The sequence below is a fragment of the Camelina sativa genome, chromosome 9, assembly GCF_000633955.1.
Source record: "Camelina sativa cultivar DH55 chromosome 9, Cs, whole genome shotgun sequence".
Classification (NCBI taxonomy): Eukaryota; Viridiplantae; Streptophyta; class Magnoliopsida; order Brassicales; family Brassicaceae; genus Camelina; species Camelina sativa.
The window spans coordinates 1,938,896-1,960,769 of record NC_025693.1 but is presented as its reverse complement, the minus strand read 5'-3'; the positions used below and the strand labels follow the sequence as shown (position 1 = coordinate 1,960,769).

At 35.7% G+C, this 21,874-nt stretch overlaps 2 protein-coding genes and 1 pseudogene across 4 annotated transcripts; all 3 read right to left on the bottom strand.

The window, feature by feature from the left end:
- The window catches only part of LOC104710222, a 10,545-nt pseudogene extending 2,417 nt beyond the window's left edge, over positions 1–8,128 (bottom strand).
- LOC104710221 (signal peptide peptidase) lies at positions 9,649–12,649 on the bottom strand. Its single transcript, XM_010426794.2, has 11 exons — positions 12,480–12,649; positions 12,060–12,175; positions 11,805–11,956; positions 11,628–11,713; positions 11,207–11,334; positions 11,005–11,055; positions 10,798–10,884; positions 10,628–10,697; positions 10,383–10,519; positions 10,205–10,282; positions 9,649–9,959 (listed from the first exon to the last, which is right to left on the bottom strand). The coding sequence occupies exons 1-11, from the start codon at positions 12,517–12,519 to the stop codon at positions 9,870–9,872; spliced, it is 1,035 nt and encodes a 344-aa protein (XP_010425096.1). The 5' UTR covers positions 12,520–12,649; the 3' UTR covers positions 9,649–9,869.
- On the bottom strand, positions 14,170–15,793 carry LOC104710220. Of its 3 annotated transcripts, none has more exons than XM_010426791.2 (7): positions 15,701–15,793; positions 15,573–15,594; positions 15,357–15,418; positions 15,045–15,238; positions 14,731–14,937; positions 14,567–14,620; positions 14,170–14,456 (listed from the first exon to the last, which is right to left on the bottom strand). In XM_010426791.2, the coding sequence occupies exons 1-7, from the start codon at positions 15,728–15,730 to the stop codon at positions 14,408–14,410; spliced, it is 618 nt and encodes a 205-aa protein (XP_010425093.1). In that variant the 5' UTR covers positions 15,731–15,793; the 3' UTR covers positions 14,170–14,407. The 3 variants fall into 3 exon arrangements, with proteins under 3 accessions (XP_010425093.1, XP_019085703.1, XP_010425094.1); XM_019230158.1 differs by having other exon boundaries at positions 15,560–15,594; positions 15,701–15,775; XM_010426792.2 differs by lacking the exon at positions 15,573–15,594 and having other exon boundaries at positions 15,357–15,413; positions 15,701–15,775.

The following is a 21,874-nucleotide window of genomic DNA, read 5'->3' as shown; positions in this document are numbered from 1 at the left end:
GTTTCTGGAGAATGTCTCGGATAAAGAATGAGTGCCAACGCTAAAGAGACCACAAGACCAACCACTCCGCTAAAAGGCTGTAAAGGGCGGTTCCCTGCAATCCAAGCCGGGGAACTTGGGTTGTAGGTGAGGAATCCACCTGACTGTAGTAAAAAGCTTGTTGCTATGGTTCCTGCTCGCAACCCGATCGGAACAATCAGATTTCCTTGGCTTCTTGCACGAGCTCCAGCGAGCGCCAACGACAAAAGCCATAACCCTGGAATTGATCTCAGGGATCTGGAGAATTCGACAAGAAAACAAAAACAATCAGTATATAGTTTATACAGTTAGCATTACGCTACGGTACTCCTCATGAACAATAGTTGTGTACAACTGCAGTATGACATACACGTATACCCAGTTCATCCATGATCTATATAACAATAATATACTTGGAAAAGATATATACCTTTGGAACAAGGCAAATATGAAACCAGTAATGATAATGCTTTGATGGTAGCCTAGATCTATAGCAATCTCATCAGGCATCCATGATCTGAAGAGCAACTCTTCCACAAGCACAACAAATGTCGCAGCTGAAAATCCTCTTACTATTAGCATAAGCAATTGCCCGCATCCCTTGAGACACTTCATGGCATCAAAAGGATGTGGAAAATATGGCGGTCGAGAAAAGATTGCAGCTCCTAATATTGCATTTACGAACTGTATTAATAGAACGACTGTCATGCCCCCTGCAAAGGCCTTCAAAAACACTTGAATCTGCAAGAAACCTTATAGTATCATTTCTACTGTTTTAAAAGCATGAATGTATGGAACTGAAGAAAAGGAGAACATATGAAGTTAAGGGAAAAGGAAAATCACAACTACGCCATATATTTTTGCTGTTTGAAATTCAAACAGGTCCACCAAGATCTTTGTTGAAGCAAATTGGCATTTGTATTATTTCCTTGTTTTCATATTTATGAGGGAAACTGATGCTAATGCGCTCATAAAGAAATCCAGAAGGCAGGATCACGGAGTATTAATGGTCAAGAAGTTTTCTCCAGCAGTGCAACGAAAACCAAACTATTTTAATCTCAGTGTTACGTTTAAGGTTTTACCTTTACTTTGACTGATGCCTTAAAATCAAGCCCATATTGCATGAATGGGTTTTCATACTTCCGTACTCTCTTTCCCCACAGCATGACAAGAATAAAAACAGCAACATAGAGGCCAACTACACTAGCTAATTCCGCCACTCTAGAGGGATTACTTGTAGACCAGCTCTGGAGAAGTGTTGGAAGCAATGGAATCACAACCGGTGACCACAAAACGAGCAACATCCCAATGAAGCCCACAGCCCTAATAAAAACAACAAAATAACGATACACACGAGAATCATTAGGACCAGCTGATATGAAGAAGAATCAAAGGACCCAACTTATGGTAAAATCACAAGAGTATGGAATCTTTCACATGATTGTTATCAGAAGAGAATGTAACATGTTTAAAACGAGGAATTTACTAGCAAACATGTATTGAAAACATAGCATATTAAGAACGGGGAATCACTCACAAACCTGTAGAGAAGAATAAAACGTTAGTTCTCCTGTTTGTCTTTAATTTTATGGGAATGGTTAACACACATCGATAGGTAAACATTCATTATTTAAGACCCACGTAAACCATAAAAAACAAAATTTAGTAAAAACATTCTGCCAACGGTAGTAAAAAAATAACAGAATACAAATATGAGCATCCACATTTTTTATTGATAAGAGACTACTTTAAAACTAGCCACATAAGTTCCACGATACTGGAAAGAATCAACAAAGATGCTTAGAGAGAAAGCAGCTTACCTCTTGAGCAAGGGCCACTCATCCATACGCAAAAATTGGATTAGCTTATCAGTTAAACTCATAGCACCACGAAGGCCACCCCAAAGCAGAGCAAGTTTGCCAACTAACTTCAATATACCACCCCTTTGACCCAAATCTGCCAACATTGCCACAATCCTGTTCACATGAAAACCAAGGGCTTTTAGATCAAGAAGAATCTTAAGGCACTGACATAGAGGAATTGACTTATCTACTTTTAATACCTATCCTGATCCACTTCACCAGTTTCCTTTGTTGGAACAGCAGGACCAGCTATGGACATGGCTTTCTCAGCAAAACTTGCCACCATATTGCTCTGATCGAGCTTTCCCGATTCTTTATGTTGACTATCTTTCTCTGATGATTTTGACATGAAGCCACCTCTTTGTGGATCCTGTGCAGGAGACACTAATTACAAGGACGAACATATATATATGATCTCTTCCTTAAATATTTATCTGAATGCTAATGTTAAACAATACCTCGTCTTGAGCCAGCATCGCAGATGCTCCCAAAGCAGCTGTTACAGCACCAACCATGACACCCTCATTGTTAATACTTTGCAGGCCAGATTCCACCATTTCTCCAATGGTCGAGTTGTTTTGTTTGCTCTCCTTGCTCACTTTGCTTGGCACAACACTCGTTGTTGCACCATTGTCACTAACCATGACACCCTCATTGTTAATATTTTGCAGGCCAGATTCCACCATTTCTCCAATGGTCGAGTTGTTTTTTTTGGTCTCCTTGCTCACTTTGTCTGGCAGAACCCTCTTCGCTGCACCATTGTTCTCGTACTTTTGTGTTCTACCCGGGACAATATCTTTCTTAGCACTGTTGGTTGTTGTAGACACATCGAAATATTTTCTCAAAGCAGCTAAAACAGAGCCAACAACAACACCAATAGGCAGTACTTGTCTGAGAAAATGCGCCTCCTGGACAGCAGATGCAATTGCCTTAATGATAGCGTCCCCATGAAGTTTACCTACTTTTCCAGAAGGGCCATTGGAAGTTTTGCTATTCCTTATGAAAGTCCAAGTAGGCTCTGCATATACAACAGCATAAGAAAATCTCTTTGCCACCATTTTTATATCTTTACTGAGTTAAGACTTAATTTGCCTCATGCCAGCTGAACCCATCCTGCGTTGAACTTCTACGTTCAAAGAGTCTGATACAATAACTTTAATGAGGTGCTCTAATTCCTCACATCCTTCGTCTAATTTGTGAGGACCATCATTTTGGTTGTTCGATGCATCATCCATTTCAGAGAGCTCCGACCCTTGTTCATGGTCCAATATCACATATGCAGGCTCAATGATGTTCTCTTCATTATCTACACTAAGGGAAGGAACCTGAACATTTTCGTGCGTATCTCTGCTGGATGCTGCATCGTCAGCAAGGTTACCCAAGTATTCTGGTTGTTGATCTAGGAGCTTCCATTTACCTTCCTCTGGATAATAGTCATCATCCAAGTGTTCTCGTTGTTGATCAAGGAGTTTCCATTTACCTTCCTCTGGATAATAGTCAAGCATGAGAGCAGTGGTTGTATCTAAGTCTAACTGCTTTGCAATCTTTTCTTTTGAAAGTTGCTCCCCAAGGGATCCATCATGAGAAGAATTTTCGACAGAATCTGTATTTCTTTCAGGCAGAATCTTTGGTGAATGCTTACTATTCACAAATTCATCTCTGCCCAAATCTTTTTCAATCATTTCCCCTGTTACCTTATCATTTCCAGAACTTTTTTCAGTTTCACTCACACTGCATGCAGGATCATGTGAGTTTTCAGAGGGCATAAGGCTCTCGGTTTCTCTCTTGTCGGGAATTTCCTCTTCAGATGGAGACATTCCCTCATTTGTGACATTCTTCTCATCCTTGAGATTCTTCGTATCCTTGAGATTCTTCTCATCACTTACCTCATTTCCTTCTTTATTTTCTTCATCCAGCTGAGAAATCATGTTTTCGAGCACACCGAAAACACTATTGACAGCTACCTGAGTTTCATCATCCATCCCCGTCAATGCTTCAAATGCGTGGGAAACATTAAATTTGGACTGATTTGGTTCCTGAAGTGCTGGCTTAGTTTGGTCTGATACAGGCTGCATAATTTTGGTTTCTTTGCTCTGATCATCACTTATGTCTTTCTCTACAGGCTGTGAAGCAGAAGATTTTCCAGCATCTCCTTCATTGTCGGTAGATGTCACCTTGTCTTGATCTGTGGCAGACTGTTTTTCGTTATCATTATTTTTATTAGTTTCCTCCTTTCTTTGTTCTTGAGATAGTACAGCAGCTTGGTCCACTTTGTCCCCATCACTAGTTATATCGTCTACAACAACTGGCGGTGGGTTGATACTATCATTGTTTGTATCTGAAGCCTTCTCGAAAGCATCAGCTACACTGGATTTTTCATCAGCAATTGGTGCTTCTTTCTCATCGTGTTTCTTAGTTTCTACCCGTCTTTGAAGCGTATCTACTCCAGAACCTTGCTCCACTTTGTCATCATTACTAGTGACATCCTCCGTGCCGATTGGCCCCTGGTTGGCACTATGACTCTTTGCTTCGGAAGCATTCTCAGAACCATCAGCTGCACTGTTCTTTTTATTGGTATATGACTCGTGATTTCCAAGACTATCATCTTGATCACTGTCGACAGGTTGGGACTTTCCAGAATCACTGTCTTTCTGGGAAACCTCGGTAGGGGAATGCTCTAGTTCTGTTCCACCTGGAGAATTGTCCGAGCCAGTAATGGTGTCATCTGAGCCACTCACCAAACCATCGCTATTATCTATCGGATCGGGGGAATAAGAATCCTTTTGATCTATGGCACTTGATGGTTCTTTCTTTGCTTCCTCCGCTTTTTTCAATCCTGGTGATATCCTAGGAAGCTTCAGCTTTTCAAGATTTAATTTACTGCCACCTGACTCCAAGATCCCAGTTACAGCTGTTGTAAGCTTCCCACGAACGTCTTCTGGCACGGCATCTTGCAATGCTGTTAGAACTGTTTCTCCTCGACCAACAGCATCCATAACCTAAACATTTACTGAATAATTGTCAAGCAATTGTCAATGCAGCGACAACAGTAAAACTTGTTAATATTATTGTTACTTTTGATACGTTGGGTGTTACCTTTTTCTTCTCTTCAGCTTTTAGGGTGCCAGGCATGGATACATCCAGCATGTTCACAACCACTTCTGCAGTCTGCAACACCTGACCTCTTTCACTTTCTTCTACGTTAGACTCATTATCTTCGATTGATTCAACTTCAACAAGACTGCTTGTTGAAACTCTACTATTTTCTGTTTCATCAGATCCATTATCGATTTTGACTTTCTTTTCTAAATCTGTTCCAGACGACAAATTTGAGTTTGGAGTGATGTCACTGTCTTCAAGTGTTTCCCTGAAAGAATCTACATGGTAACCATTCACCGTCTTTTTCTGGGCTGCCTGTACGAGCTTCTTGGCCCCGATACTTTTTTCAGGTGCTCTGGTTTCCGAAAAAACTAAGCCCTTTGAAGGGTTAACAGTAACATCCACGTCTTTCAAAAGTGGATGACGACCTTTCAGAAGCCCAAGTTCTACAGCAGTCAACCACTGCATGGCCAACATACGAAAATCAATCTCTCAGACATAAAAAAGAACATAACAGGACAGTCAAGTAGAAATTAAAGAAAATAAGCTTTTCATGTAAAAGAGAATGACTTGCATATTATTTGCATTTTAACCAGTGAAATAACCAGATGTTTATACTAACAGTCTGTCTAACGTAGATAAATTATCAATTACAAACAACATGATCGTAATAGTGAGCATCTTGGATATTGAGGGTATCATGCCTGCCTTTTATCTACTCAGACAGTAAGAAAAATAATCAAAATTATACAAGCTGGTGTATCTGTCGGAGAAGCATTATGTTCCACCAAGATGGATTGACTACTAATCACTGACTTCAATAGATTTTTTTCTTTTTTTCTTTTTTTTTTTTTCTTTTTTTTTCACTGATTTCAATAGATAATATTTCAATTATAATTCATCACATTTGTGAGTATGTGTGACTATGCGTGTGTGAAAGAGATAAATATAGGGAGAGAAGTTGCCTCAATCGCAAGGTCCTGGCACCAAGACACGGCCACTGTACGTCCATCGATCAGAATTGGTGAAGACGAGCACAGAAGCAGGCTTGTATATGGGTTTTCAGCTATTGAACTCCGTGGTATTGTATAAGGTGGTACCACATTGTCATTCTGAAAAATACACACAACTTAGAGAGTCAAAATATGTACAACACAGTTCACAAAAGCCATTCAAGAGACCAGTATTAGATTATCTAACTAAAATTTACATGTAAAATCAAAACTGATTTAAAAATTGAAACCTGATTTAAGTTTACAAATGTAACTTATGAGTACCTGTGTCAAAGGAGATAACCGCATATTGTTCCCTTTTAAGGAAATTTTTAAGCATGTTTATCCTAAGGATCAAGATCCTATTTTGTATCAATGCCAACATCACCCTAAAATAATGCCATCACAGCAGCTAGTAACTCATTCAACATTATTCTCAGATTACTTCATGATCCGTGCAGCATAAAAATATCCTTTGACATAAAATGTCCAATAGTTCTATTATTGAATTCCTTAACTAAATTACACATACCTCTAAATATGAAATTTTAACTATAATGATACCAGAAAAAATAGCACTTCTGAATAGGAGATTAAATCAGGTCAGACAGAGAGGTATAACCTTAAAGATAACTGCATAGCCAGAATATTCACCTGTATAAAGAGGACAGGAACTTTGACTTCCCCAATAACATCTCTGGTTGCACAACTGGAATAGAAATCTTCTATACTCTCGCAACCATATGTCACCATGGACAAGGCTTTATCAAATTCGCGAACTGATTTAGAAGACAAAGCCTTTCCAACATCAAAGGCTTTTGCTCTGCCTTGGAAAAGCTCCTAGAACGTGTATCCATATGCATAGCCCAGTCAGTATAAGAAGAGCTCACTCTAAACGAGTTCACAAATAATTATGTAGCTTTATTATAAGCAATACCCAACCTTATTTGCCAGCAGTATCTCAACCAATCCACCTGTAATTTGTTGATCCAAACAAGTCGAATACGGAGATGTTCGTGTGATCTCCTCAAGGTCAAAAGGATTATCAATGCATACAGCAGCTGTAAGAGGTGATCTTTCCCCAGCTTCTGCCAGGTACTTTGTCAACATATTTGCACCATATCCTCGCCCCACAGCCGTAAGAGTCGTCCATGGCCTTGTCTTGGTTAAGAATCGCAAAGCTGTGGATACATCATCACTGTCACCAGCTGTAAACAACCTACAATTGCAAAAACTGCATCTGATCAAATAGACTCACAAAGCACACAAGAGATAAGGAACCCTTAAGAGAGTCTACTAGCTCACCGAGGTGTAGTGAGAGGCGAACCAGCACAACCTCTAGGGTTCATGACCACAGGAAACAATCCTCGCCTCAGAGCTTCGCATACAAACGATCGAACGCCTTCATCCATACTTCCTTGCGGCGTTCCAGGTATAAAAACCACCGTTGTATCCATCCCACGCTCCTCCTTAATGTCCAAATTAGCAGGCCAATCAATCGAAACAACGCCGCCGTCCTCAGTGGCGATACAAACCCTCTGATACTCCAACGGAGTCTTCTCATCAGCAGACGATACAGTAATCTTCCCGGTATCTGAAGTAACGAAATGCCTCTCATCAGTCACGAGTCTATCGCTTAAACTCTCAGAAGAGTCATCAAAGGAGAGCAAAGAGGAGCAACGGAGAAGAACAAATCTGTTAAACGGTGTAGGAGTCGTGAGAAGAATCCATTCCCCAACAACAACATCATCATCATCAACGATTGATCGTCTTCTTCCAAACAACCTCGACGATAGAAAAACGGCAAAGCCGGAAGCGAATCCGGCGACGGATGGGGCAAAGGAATCGAGAGGAACGCTTCCATCGAAAGGAGGAGGGAGAATTGAAGAATTGACGCGAAACGAAGTCCGAGTCTGTTGTTTGAAACGAGCTCGCTTCCTGTGAAACACACCGAAGCCGTAAGAGCTACGGCGGAGCATAAACGGAGACGCGTTGGGTATAGGTATGGCGGTTGTTGTTGTTGTTGAGTGAAATTGAAGAAAATTGGAAGACGAGTACATCTTTGATTCGTCCAAGATGAATCATCCGAGTTTGTTTGTGAAGAAGAAGAAGAAACTCGAAGATTTGTGAATTTGAAATTTTTATTTCTTCTTTTTTTTTTTTGTGCTTTCTCAATTTGTTCATGTCTTTATTGTGGTCTATATAATTCCCTATTTCTTAAACCATTTCTTAGATAATACACTATTTTTTTTCTACGTTAATGGCGCATTTTTTTAGATCACTCTAACCAAGATTATGCTTTTATATAATTAACAATTAACATTTAGAAAATGGATATAGACAACATGTCCTAAGTTCAAGAATTGAGATAGCCTTGAACAATCACATTGTTTTAACTTTCACCGGTACTTAAGTGTTGGTGGTAAATGGTAATCCTGTTTCTTAAGTAAGACGTTTTGTGTGAGTTTGCTACACTTTTTCAGTTTCTAAAAAAGTCTTGCATCTATTTGATTTGGTGCTCTGCATAAGTTCTAGTTGAGAGATATGAGCAACTTTTCCAGTTCGAAAAAATAGCTTCTTTACTGCCACTTTGACAATGATTGTGAAAGTGTAACACTGTTTCTTATGACCCCAAATTTTTTGTGATGGCAAAGTCTCAAGAAAGAAAGAAGTGAACAAGATCGTCTAGCTTGTCTTTTTGAAACAAGTCTGTGATTAGAATGTTAAACCATATATTTGAAAATCATCGCAGACGGGTTGTGGTGTGGAGCCAGCCAAGTAAGAAAGCTGAGTGAAGCATCATAGAATAACAAAGTTCCCAAATTCAACGATTATTATTATGCCACGATGAACGACTTGTGATACATAATACTAAACTAGCAAACATTAGCAAGGAGAAACCAACACTAGAAATTAGAAAGCCTAATTGAGTTAATAATTAAACTTTTATTAATGGTATCATCAGCTCATAGATGAAACAAAAGATACCAAGGGTAACATACACCAGACTTGGAAACTCAGTCCAAAACAGCTATTGCACCAACTGCCTTCAGCTTCTCCACGATCTCCTCTCCTTCTTCTTTTGATACTCCTGTTTTCAAAACCGACGGAGCCTTCTCCACCAAATCCTTCGTTTCTTTGAGAGTCTTACCTGTGAAACTCCTCACCTCCATGATGGTTTTGATTTTCCGACGTTCTTCAAAGGACTCCAATCTAACCGCAAACAGAGTCTTCTTAGCTTTGATCACCACTCTCATTTTTCTTTGATTTCTTAGGTTTCCCTTAATTCTCTACATTTTTATTGACTCATTAGAGAGATACCTATATACATAACACACAACTTGCTCTCCAAGCAAATAATTGTACTAGAGATCTCAGAAACAGAAACAAAGCAATAATTGCACTTACTATCTTTGCTTTCTTGACTCGAAATTGCTCCCCAAGCATAAATATCACTTCACAAAAACGGATATTTTCTACTTATTACGATGTACTTCGTTTTGTCAAATTCTATATATTTATTAGTATTTTTAAGCCACAAGTTACAAGATCATAGTTTAATCCTTTGGTACTACCTATGTTCTTTGCCTCCCACACTATTCTATCCTTCCATGTCGTCTACAATAGTTGAAATGATTTAACATAAAAATACATAAAGAAGAGTCAAAGGAAACCTATTATCTTAAAAGGTCAAAATGAAATCTGTTGTAACTTAACAGTAGTAACTTACACAAGTCTTTGACAAAAGAAAGTTTGAAAATCTAATAAACCAAAAAAGGGGTTAGAAGGGACTGATTGCTCATTTGGAAACAAAATTGTTTTCCTTTCTTTTTCCATATTTTTAAACACATTTATGTGTATATATATTTCTCCTCTGCCCTTCTTTCTCGATTTTGCCTCATTCATCATGAGCTTTGTTAACCTCCTCACTTGTCTTTGATTCATCAGTCTTTGGTTCCTCGGTCTTTGATTCATCAAACGCCATCAACTGCAACAGCAACAAAAAAGAAGAAGAAAAAGACCATAAGCTCATTAATCCTTTACTACAAGACTACAACCATAATATAAACATGTAAAGCAAACACAAGGTAAAAAAGGAAAGTTCTTCTGCTCTGTTAGGCTCCAAACACAATTATAAAAAAAAAAAACTGAAAATGTTTATACATGCATGTAATTGCAAATGTAAAAATTGCATTTACAACATTCGAAATCTACAAGGAGGAGAAAACGAACCGGTTTGATGTCACCGTTCCAAATGCAGTGAGAAGCCAAGAACCCAATTACGGCTGGGACAATGTATAACAAAGCAGGCTAAAACAGAGGCAAAACACAAACCAAAACCCATCAGAGAAAATCCCAAAATTTAGGTAACAATAAAATGGATGACAACAATTAAGACACAGAGACAGACCTGTGCTGCTTGAAACCAGTTCATGACTACAATCGTGAGGATAACACCAACAGCGTATCCGATAAATGCACTTGTGAAGTATTGTGGTTGTCTACGTCTTGACACATCAAATCTTAGAGCAAGTGCAACAAAAATACCTAAAGGAAAACAAAAGCTAATGTCTCATATTCATATAATATCCGAAATACAAGAGTGTATAACCAAAAGCTGTACATAGTTATTGAGTTACGCATTAGAGAACATACCGGGAATGACAATGTCACCAAGGCCAAGCATAGAATAGGGTCTTAGAGCATCGCCCGTAGGGAATAAAAGCTGAAACAAATATGCAACAATGAGATTACTGACAAGATCACAACAACAAAAAACCAATTTAATATTAGTTGGTGTGTACTTCTGAGGCAATTATACTAACCTTTATTGGAGCATCAAAGGATTTGGCAACACTAACCATAACCGGAGTGAAGAAAACCCAGAAGATATCATAGAAAAATAGTCCTGCCTGGAAGTCAAGTTAAACAAACACCGAAATGATTAAGACATCTTCGACGACTTGAATTGTCTTATCATCTAATCATTCCAAACAAATTTCAATAATAACATTCAAAGATGCGGCTCTTACCAAAAGGATGGCACCAGTCTTGAATGATCCAAGAGAGAGCATCTCAATTCCCTGTATTGGCCACACGATTAATTAGAAAAAGAAGTCACACCCAACAACAGTAACGACACTGATTCCAGCTCAATTTTAAAATTCTATAATATGTTTTGATAAAGAAGCCACGTAATTTATGTGTTCCCATATAGAATGGACGGAAAGGAACCTGAATGCAGAAGGAAAGGCCGAGAATATTGTTAGCCAGCCAATGCTTTTTCCACGCATACCACGCACAGAAGAAGGTTCCAGGGATTCCTGCAACAACTTGGGACTTTGTGAACTCTACCTCCAAAGCTGTTTAAAAAACAAAGGAGTCAGCAACCAAAAAAAAACATTATTTGGCATTGATATCAACCAAAAGGGTAAAACAATCACTGAACATAGTAAGTAGAGTAAAACAGACTTGCGAACAGGACAAACACATAGGAGCTAGGATGATTATTACATCAACCAAATTAACATTTAAAGACTAACACTAATCAAACAATGACAAACAAAACCACAACATCACATCCAAACATAACGACCACAACATCACATCCAAACATAACGAGGGAGAAGGCAACCAAAGAATATTAGTTACATACATTTGAAATACGGAAAACGCCAGATGATAAGGTTGTCATTCCAAGGATCAGGCAAAAATCTTCTGATGGCAGGTAACAATGTCGCCCTGCAAAACACATAATCATGTCATGACTTGACCATAGCTACACGAGAAGGAGAAAGAAAAAACAGAAGCAGAATTTAGATAAGACACATACGAAAGAGCGACAATCCCAAGAACAAAGAAGTAAGCTGTTAGAACAGCATTGACCAAGTCCTTTGAGAGAAACTTGAACAATAAGAAAAGAGAGAGAAGCATAGCACTCCCAACCAATGGGAAACGCATGGCATGTTCTTTAGACATGGTCTCCTACATCATTCAAACAAAACATTTTAGATCAAACTGGAGAACTGAATCACTTAAAACTAATTAAAAAAAAAAAAGAGAGAATCTGATCACGTCTACGTCTTACCGTTGGAGGAGTATCCTTCACTGAACGAAAGCAACCCACATAAACAGTGATACATGCCGTAAGGATAACATTCAAATTTGGATTTACTCTCACCACGAGTGGTGCCAATGTCAAACCTGTAACAACAACAGCAACAAACCCCCTCAATTTTGAGTCTTTACGTCAAAATCAATCACACCCACCAACCCTAAACCCTAGAGAAACCAAACCGATATGAAACAAACAACAAAAACTGCATATTTCCAGCAAATTCGAAGAACAACCCCAAAACCGAAAAAGTTAACAACTTCATCACCAAAATCATATATCAAAAGAAACCCATCACACGAAACAATCACATGATCGTAAAAAACCGATCGAAATTGAAATCCACTAGACGAATTGTAACAATTACAAGAGTGAAAGAGATAAAAGAAGAACCTGCGAGAGCGAGATTCGCAAATTTCTCACAGTTCTTCATAATTGCTTCTTCTGCTTTCGTATAAACTCTCTGTAACTCTGATTGAATGTGTTATGTATAGAGAGAGAGATCCAATGGTGTGGTGGGGTCAAACAAAAGATAAAATTTCCACCAGATCTGTTAAAAAAAAAATTAAGATGAAGACGAAGAAGAAGAGAGAGTATGGAAAGAAAATTAAGATACTCGATGACTACGAAAGTTACGGGACTGTGACCTACTTATGTGACAGACGTATATTATTGGTAACGTTCACGTGTTTATGACATTACGTTCGAATTATATTGGTTGATTAATGACCCCATTCATCACCACCGCATCACAGAATATGTATTTTTTTTTTTTGTTTCCTTACATGTGTTAAGTCCAAAATTAAAAAATATGGTAACCGATACTTTTCTACTTCAACTGAAAACAAAAAGTAGGTGCTGTACAAAATCACATAGTCAAAAATTGTAACACATAATTAAATTTTGGGAGATTTCATAATCACAAATTAGTCTAATCTTTTTTATTTTTGTATTATTGTTTTCCATATTTAGTCAATGTAAAAAAAATTATAATATATACAGTTTGAATTGTTATTTTCTATATTATAGTAAGTTTTACAAATTATGTTAATATAGATATCAATCAGATGACTAAACCAAAATTTGACTTAGGGATGGTAAACGGAAAGAAAAGATAGGAGCCGATTGTGTCTGACTCTTTCATCTAGTTTTGATACTTTTGGATTAAAATTCATGACATTTAACTATACTTTATATATCATATTTATTTATTAGAACAATTGACTACAAGTTAGAGCCCAAAGTAGGTAGAACATGATGTGCATAAGCACACAGTAAGCCTAATTTAACAAAATCTTCGGACACGGAGCCGTTGAAGTGCACTAAGAGATAACTTTTGGTTCCTCCTGAATTTTGAGCAACTCGAAGATGATTCTTGGAAATATCAACCAGTGAGAGTCATCATTCTGAATTACACTTAACTCCATCACCTGATCATACATCATCTTACCAACATCAAATCTAAGGGCAAATCCCTCTTTTCAGAGAGATGATTCTTGTGAGTAGAGGGAAACCAATTGTAAGCAGCAATCATGGATAGAGCACCAAACAAGGCTGGCATGTTCTTAACGGACAAAGTTTTCCAACTTGATTTGTCTTCTCCAGTAAGAGCTTCAGCAATATCATCGAAAGGTCGGAAAGGCAGGGCAGAGCTCTAAACAAAGTTGCCTCTCCTAATGTCAAAGGTACTTGTTGTGGGAAACCATTGCAACACCAAAGTAGGTTCGAAGAGGCTGCCTCTTCGGTATTATGGTTACATTTTTTCAGTTGGAGTGGTTAATATTGCTATAAAATTGCAAAGTTATATACAGAGGAATGTGTTCTGTATTGAGAACACGGCTTCAAAACAAAAAGAGAGGAGGCACACTGCCAAAATATGCAAGCCGTAGAGCCCTAGCAGCTTTCTGTTGATAAAATATCTTATTGGCGTGGAGATAAATGAGGGAACAGCAAGCCAACAAGAGCACGAAGGAGAAGCTCTCAAGGTAAAAAGTAAATGGAGAATCTGAACAATGCTTAAAAGGATTCTAACTGCAGAACATGACAGTTTAAGTCCTTACATATCAAACAACTAGATAACAAAAACACAACCGCCCAATAAACCAATTAACTCAAACAGTCAAACTTGAACGGAACTCACAAAGTCGACTTCATGTAAATTGATTTTCAAGTTTCACAGTTTGATTTAGGCATAAATTATGCAATAAAGAGTCACATAATACAAGTTTTCTTAGAAAGGCATAAAACATAAATTAAACAAGTAGCGGCTGCGGCGAAGGTAAAAATGACCAAAATATTTAGCAGTGTCTTCTTTTGTGTCTTCAGTCTTTTTGGTCAAGCTCAGCAACCGTACTGTCGAGCATAGCTGTCCTGTAATATCAAAATAGCAAAAGATAGCAACAATTTAAATTAATGACAAGTTACGTTCTTAACTAGTAAGAAGGGATTTAATACTAATAATCAAGAACAAATTTATGTACCTGCGCTTACGACGAGCTTCAGCCTCAGCAAACATACTGTCGAGCAAAGGAGTCCTGTAATATCAAAATAGCAAAAGATAGCAACAATTTAAATTAATGACAAGTAACGTTTTTAACTAGTAAGAAGGGATTCAATACTAATAATCAAGAATAAATTTATGTACCTGCGCTGTATAAGACCACCATTAGTTTCAATGAAGTGTTCGTATTTACGCGTCCTTTGAACGCGGACACAGCGTTTACACCCTATAAAATTAGGATATCCAATTATACTACTAGCACTTCTAACCTCAAGCTTCAGACTTCCCAAGTAACTTCCATCTAGTGCTAATGCCTTCTTTTGGTCCGGCAGTATACTTAAGAAAGCATATCTAAAGAGAAAAGAAAGAAAAGAAAAAAAAAACAACAAGTAAAAAATTTGAGTTTGTATTTTAACTTCTAAAAGTAATAAAAAAAATACGAGCAAGAAGTCACAAACCCCAAGAGAGAACCAGTTTTACACTCTGCCGGAACAAAAACCCGACAGATCACTCCACATGAACTGAAGTGTTTTCTCAATGTACTCTTGATATCAGCCATAGGTAGGGAACAATCGAATCCCCTAACGAAAACGGTCATTGGAGAGTTTCCATATGCATCTTCATTTTCGTAAAGGCAATGATATTCTTCCGCCTTGTGTGTTTTGGAGTCAAAAACAAGAAATGTTCAGGTTTGGGAAAATACAGAAGCTCTTAGAAAGACTAACGAGCTCATACAAAAACAAAACATACAGAAGCTAAGTAAATCTTACCTTTTTGTGCTTCTTCAGAACTACTTGTTCTGAGTCATAGGACTCGGACTCGGACTCCTTCTCTGATAGGAAAAAAATATTACAACTTGCATCTTAAAAAAAGGAAGACATATATAAAAATATCAAACAACCTATAATCAGACTAATATAATTCGAAAATAAAGATTGCAAGAAACCAAGAACAAAGAAGTAAAGTTTAGCACCCCAAGTTCGTACCATTCTGCGTAGTAGAATCAACCTAAATAAAGCTCAGTCAAATAGAGAAGAAATCACTAATACAGAAAAATTGGTTTAAAAAAAAAAGAACTGAGAGAGGGAGAAATCCATAAGGAAAATAGGATTACATCGGTGGATGTGGAGAGCCTCTTGCCCATGGAGAAAGTTGGAATGAAAAAGAGAGCGACTGCTAGCTAAGTTTTTCGATAATGGGGGGAGATGAAAACCCCTAGACTGACTTTTGTTTATATATATTTTTAGTAGCCTGGTTTCAGATGGGCTTTTCATGGGCTATTTATTTTGTCCCGGCTTGTTTGACAATCTTCATCTTCATCAACTTGTTTGACATTTTTCATCAACTCCTTTATTTGGCTAAAGTAAATGTTTTGTTTTTTTTTCGAAAAATGTCAAAAACACATGAATTTTCAAAATGTTGGTTAAGTCACATAAAGTTTGGTTTGATTTTTGGAAAAAAAAAACAAAAAGGTCAAGCGTTGTTCATTTGGTTTAGACATGTCGTTAAGTTTCCCTTTAAGAGTTAACACTATGTTAGAACCAAAACAACATCATTTCATGTTTTAAAAACAAAACAACTGCACCCATGAGGAATCGGACCGCTGACCTCTTGTATGCCTAACAAACAAGATAACGTTTCACTATTATATCAAACAGAAAGTGATCTGAAAGTGAGCATAAATCCTTAATTAAAGTATGAGTTACGGAATTTATTCTATATAACATTTAAAAATTTTAAAATTCTATTCAAATCTCAAACCAATAACCCCCACTTAATTTGATCATAAACTCGCAATTGAATTTTGAATTGGTATTCTAGAAGACAGATAATTATATTTTAAGTATCTTATATAATTAATTTTTTGGTTTGTTATTTTAAATTAGTTTCGTATATATACATATATTTCCTGCTTTTTTCAACACTTGTCCCTTTGAATAATATTGCCATTACTTATTAGAATACTTAGAAGATCACGTAGATAAAGTATATTCCTTACAATAATAGTCACTAATTAGAGAAAGAGATTAAAATATATCTACTCGCCCCATACAAACATTAGTTTTAAAAATTACATCTAGTGAAAAGTTGAAAACATTGGCTTCACATCATTTCATATTTATACCTGAAACACAATAAAGACACACTAAGTATCATTTTTTTTTGTCAACAATGTACATGATTAGTTCAACACAGTAAGTATCAATGTGAATTTACATTTAGTTTAAAAGAAAAAGAAATATTTATCTAAGAAGGGATTATTGGTTCTATGATTTTAATGGATTTGGAAATCTAAACAAAAATCATGTGTTATTCAATCATTGATTTTAAAATACTTATCAAAATTGTATGTTATTGGTTCTATGATTTTAATGGATTTGGAAATCTAAACAAAAATCATGTGTTATTCAATCATTGATTTTAAAATACTTATCAAAATTGTATGTTATTGGTTCTATGATTTTAATGGATTTGGAAATCTAAACAAAAATCATGTGTTATTCAATCATTGATTTTAAAATACTTATCAAAATTGTATGTTATTGGTTCTATGATTTACAAATACTTGTTAAAATCTCATGTTATTCATTTAATGATTTGTTTTTGGATTTCAAAATCTACATTATGTTTTAAATAGATTTGAATGAAATTTGAAAGTGTAAATAGAAGGATTTAAATTCAAGGATAAAACATATTATTTCAAAATCTATATGTTTTGATTTTCATAATTTACAATTCTATATGGATTTAGAAATCATTTCTATAATAACAGCCCTTAAATTATATGTACCGTGAATTCAAAGACTTGTCTAATGATGGAAATATGATGAGCCATCTTGATGAAACCACCATCTCCCCACCCTTCTCCAAACGAATCTTGCAACTTAAAATATTATATTTTTCTCAAAATAATAGCCACAACCTGATATAATCAAACCATGATAAGGATACTTTTCCAAAACATTCCTCAGTAAATCAATATCTGAAGGACAATAAATCCTCTGAAATAAGAAATCATTTCCAAATTAATATAATTATGAAATTAAGTGCAAAATGGAATTATACAAACAAATTATGGAATTAACTTACTTTGCCGTCTCACTCATGGAAACTAGGAAGATAGTCAATAGTTATGGCAATATAAACTTTCCTTGCTAAAGAAATTGTTTTTTCCTCAAACTTGAAAAAATCTTCTTCACTACCATTCTTAGGCCGGTGATGAACCTCCATGTCTTTGACATATGACAATAAGAATGGTTTGACATTCTTCATATTGTCAATGCCTTGTACTGTGAAGAGATGACGCCTATAAACACCCTTCAACAACTTGTCAATAGTAAGATCACTCTCTGAACCAGAGAGCTTTTGAGCAGCAAGTTGAGCTCTAAAAAGAACCATTGCCCAACATTCATCTGCAAGAGTTCAATTCCATTATCTTTGACTACTAAGAGAAAAAGTTTACATTTTCAAAGACACGTTGATCGTCATTTTCATGTAAACAAAAGCACGTCAATAGTTCAAATTCAGTAGTTATGTAAAAAAATAATTATGCATGCTTACCATAATATAGTCAATAACCCATGATTTCAGATTAACTACAAAAATCTCTATATACTTATTTAAGCAATGTTGTTATAAGTTTAACCCTATTATCATTTGGTATGTTACAAAAAAATGTCAATGCATTTTGATAAATTTAGTAACTAACCAAACAAAAGCCTATATTTTTGAAACATGATATAAGAAAACAATATTTTAAAAATTATTCAACATATTCCATTTATTGTTTCAAAATCTTAGGAAACAATAATAAATTATTTAGAATAATTATAAAACTTAATTTTATTTATAAAACTACAATTAAATATATGCATCCCTAAATCATTTAATAATATATATATATATATAGATATATTAAAACTAAGATACAACATTTCTTATATTTTTAAAATATAAAATTATATTTAATTTATTAAATACTTTTTTGCAATGCACATCAACGCAGTGAAATCTTATTTAAATCTAAGAAATCACAAATGTTATATTTTATTCAATATAGTATATACAACTAAAAAAATCAAAAAGTTAAATCAAGATTTCTAAACACAACCGTTTCAATATGGATTTTGTTTTATTTCTGGATTTTATTCACGGATTTGAACATTTATCATGTATCGAAGATGGGTTGAAATCAGAATATGAAACTAAGGAAATTAAATGAAAAATTATAAAATGTATAGAGTAGATCAAATAAAACTTTAACTATTATTTTATAACTAAAAAGTTACAGCAAAATTTACGCAAGCATTTCCCCATGTTGTACAACACGGGTAACTTTCTTCAAAAATGAATCAAACCCTATGTGACTGTAATTCATTTGGATAGCCTGGATCGATATCGTTGCCTGAGACAACAATACATGACATTGTTGGTTTAGGGAACGCTGGAAGGGGGAGATTATTTGTAGTTTCACAGCTTTGGGAGTATTCTCGCTTTGTCTCAGGCTCTCAATGGAGATAAAGACAATGGAGGTGTAATGGTTTTAGGTGAAAACCAAAGGCCAAATACCTGTTTATCTCTGTTTATTTGTTGATATCCTCAGTTAGTAAATGCAATATCTTGCATTGCTTTGCGGCATGTGACAAGTCGTTGTATAACAATTAATTATTAGTTCAGCGGTAATGACCTATTTTTATCTTGATCAAATGAAAGTGAAGAAAGTGCATATTAATAAAGTTCTTGCCTGATTTTGCTTTGCTTTGCTTGGCTCTTAGACAAAATGGTGGTTTATGATCTTGATCACCAACAGATTAGGTGGGCAAAATATAATATAACTGTGAGTGTGGTTGTGTTTTGAAAGATTTGAATATGGTATAGCCTAATCAAAACGAAAATATGACTTTGCAGGCTCCTTGAATGTGATAAGAGGGCAAAACTACAACATTATAAAAACACAAGGCAATACAACATTAAAATTTGGAACACCCTAACAATTCTTAAAAAAATTGACACACAAAAGTATGTGTAGTTTGTGATTAATATTCATCTATTTTTGTTTTGGTTATTTAAATTTGAACATACAACTCTGACTTCTGAGTCATTGAAATAGATGGTTGCTTAGATTTTGCTTACGTTTTGCTCATATTTTTCTTGATTTTTCCTTGAATCAGATTATCATAATTTTTTGGTTATTTTGATGCAACATTTCTTATGAAATTAACACAAAAAACCAAACCGCACCAAACTAAAATAAATAGTTTGGTTATAATTTAGTCTAAAAATCTATTTGGTTTTCATATTTATAGATTGAATGTTTTACGTTTAGTTTGGTTAAAATCTGTAAACCCCAATGCTTTTTTAGTTTTTGATGAATATTTGGAATACCTATTTAGAGGGAGGTATTCAACTTGATATTTTAAGGATTTTGTATGATTTTAATATTTTAGAATTTTTAAAGATTTAGAAGACTTTTAGGAGATTTGATTGTGTTTTAGAGTTTTTCTATTTTTCTAAAAAGGAGATGAAATATGATTCAATGAGATTCCATGATATTTTATTAGTGAACTTTGGCTGATTTTTAAATATTTTACAATACAAAGAAAGAAAATTATATGCCAAAAAGGAAAATTATGCTCAGAGAGTCTAAATCTGGTCAAGATGATCCCATAATAACATACTTATTTGATTGTTGAGATTTGAGTTTCTACTTAAAACCTGCAACAAAGAAAAAAAGCTTCTTTGTGGTGTGACTTTAAAATCATTTGTGATGTATAGTATGGCAGTGAATTCACTAAGTCCGGGGAGCAAGCCTCTGAAATCTGGTCGTTGAATTGGGTAAAAAATACTTCCGGGAATCTATGATCCCCTTTGGTAACACGATCAATGGTCTAGCCTGCGGATCCATAGCCATGAAGCTCTGTAGAAAGCTGAGAACCATTCGCATATATATGTAAGATTCATGGAAGAGAGAGTTTACTTCGTGGGCAGTTGAGAACGTCCCCCTTCTTGATTTCTACAGCGTGAAAGCAGAATCACGGAAACAACAGTTGAAGGTTTTGGGACAATGGGTCGAACAGAGAAGCATTATGTTTCTTGGGTACCAACAGTTTGCAAAAATCATCTGCGATGATAACTTTGAAGCAGCTTCAGAAGATTGTAAGCTGATATTGCTTGAGAAACCAACGTTGCTTATACTTGATGAAGGTCATACATCAAGGAACAAGGAGACAAACATGCTTATTTCGCTTGCTCGTGTCAGGACTCCTCGAAAGGTGGTTCTCACAGGTACTTTCTTCCAAAACAATGTTGAGGAAGTGTTTAACATTCTGAATCTTGTTCGTCCCAAGTTCTTGAAGCGTCCTGGAACTCGGGAGATTGTTTCCCATACCATGAGCAAGGCGGAGATACCGAGTGGCAAACAGATGAACCAGAGTAGTATTGAGGGAACTTTCTTCGCTGCAGTAGAGTTTACATTACAGAAGAGTACAAACTCTTCTACTAAGCTTGATAAAGGATCTACGCGAAATGACCCGTAATATCTTGCATTATCACAAAGCAGATTTCAGAGGTTTGCTCCCCGGACATAGTGTGTTCACTGTTATACTATACCTGCAACAAAGAAATTAAGTGAGATGAAGAAGAAACTAAGCCCATTAATTACCCAAAAATAGTTTTATGCGTGTTATATTTTGGTCATGTATCCTTCGATTAAACGTCAAAGAGATTTTATTCATAAAAATTAGGGATTAATTTAGCAAATTCTAGTTTTGCAATTAACTTTTTATGCAATTAGATTATTTCTAAACCGATTTTTGATTTATTTTTAATGCGAAAATAGGTAATTTTACGTCAAGGGGCAAAATATTTCAACATCAAGGACAATTTCATTTATGGTAAAATGGTAAAATTTTACTGAGATTGAATGTGAGACGTTTTCACTTCTTGTTTAATATAATTGATTGATGATTTTAATATTGAGGGTTTAAATTTCTGGCTGCAGAGGTTCCAAAAAATATAAGTGTTGTTTTAAACGGAAAGAAAAGATGGGAGCCGATTGTGTCTGACTCCTTCCACTCTTTCATCTAGTTTTTGGTCCTTGAGGATTAGAGATATATGAAATTCAACTATATTTTTAATGAATCATAGACTATATCATACCATTAGAACAACAATCGGTTGACACCTAAGTAGAACGTTATGTGCAGCAAAGACGCGTCCGAGTTCAAAACAATGCTTTTGGAACCACTTCATGATTAAGTTATTCAATTATATTCAAGAGGGAGTCAAA

Bases quoted from the DNA above. Each gene is read 5' to 3' on its own strand.
- LOC104710221 (XM_010426794.2), bottom strand. From the start codon at position 12,519: ATGAAGAACTGTGAGAAATTTGCGAATCTCGCTCTCGCAG. The intron at 11,957-12,059 runs GTAAGACGTAGA...TGAATGATGTAG, and splicing joins TGAAGGATACTCCTCCAACG to GAGACCATGTCTAAAGAACA. The intron at 9,960-10,204 runs GTTCGTTTTCTC...TTGCTGTTGCAG, and splicing joins GGAACGGTGACATCAAACCG to TTGATGGCGTTTGATGAATC.
- LOC104710220 (XM_010426791.2), bottom strand. From the start codon at position 15,730: ATGGGCAAGAGGCTCTCCACATCCACCGAT. The intron at 15,595-15,700 runs GTAATCCTATTT...AGCTTTATTTAG, and splicing joins GGCTCTCCACATCCACCGAT to GTTGATTCTACTACGCAGAA. The intron at 15,239-15,356 runs GTAAGATTTACT...AAAACACACAAG, and splicing joins TTCTGAAGAAGCACAAAAAG to GCGGAAGAATATCATTGCCT.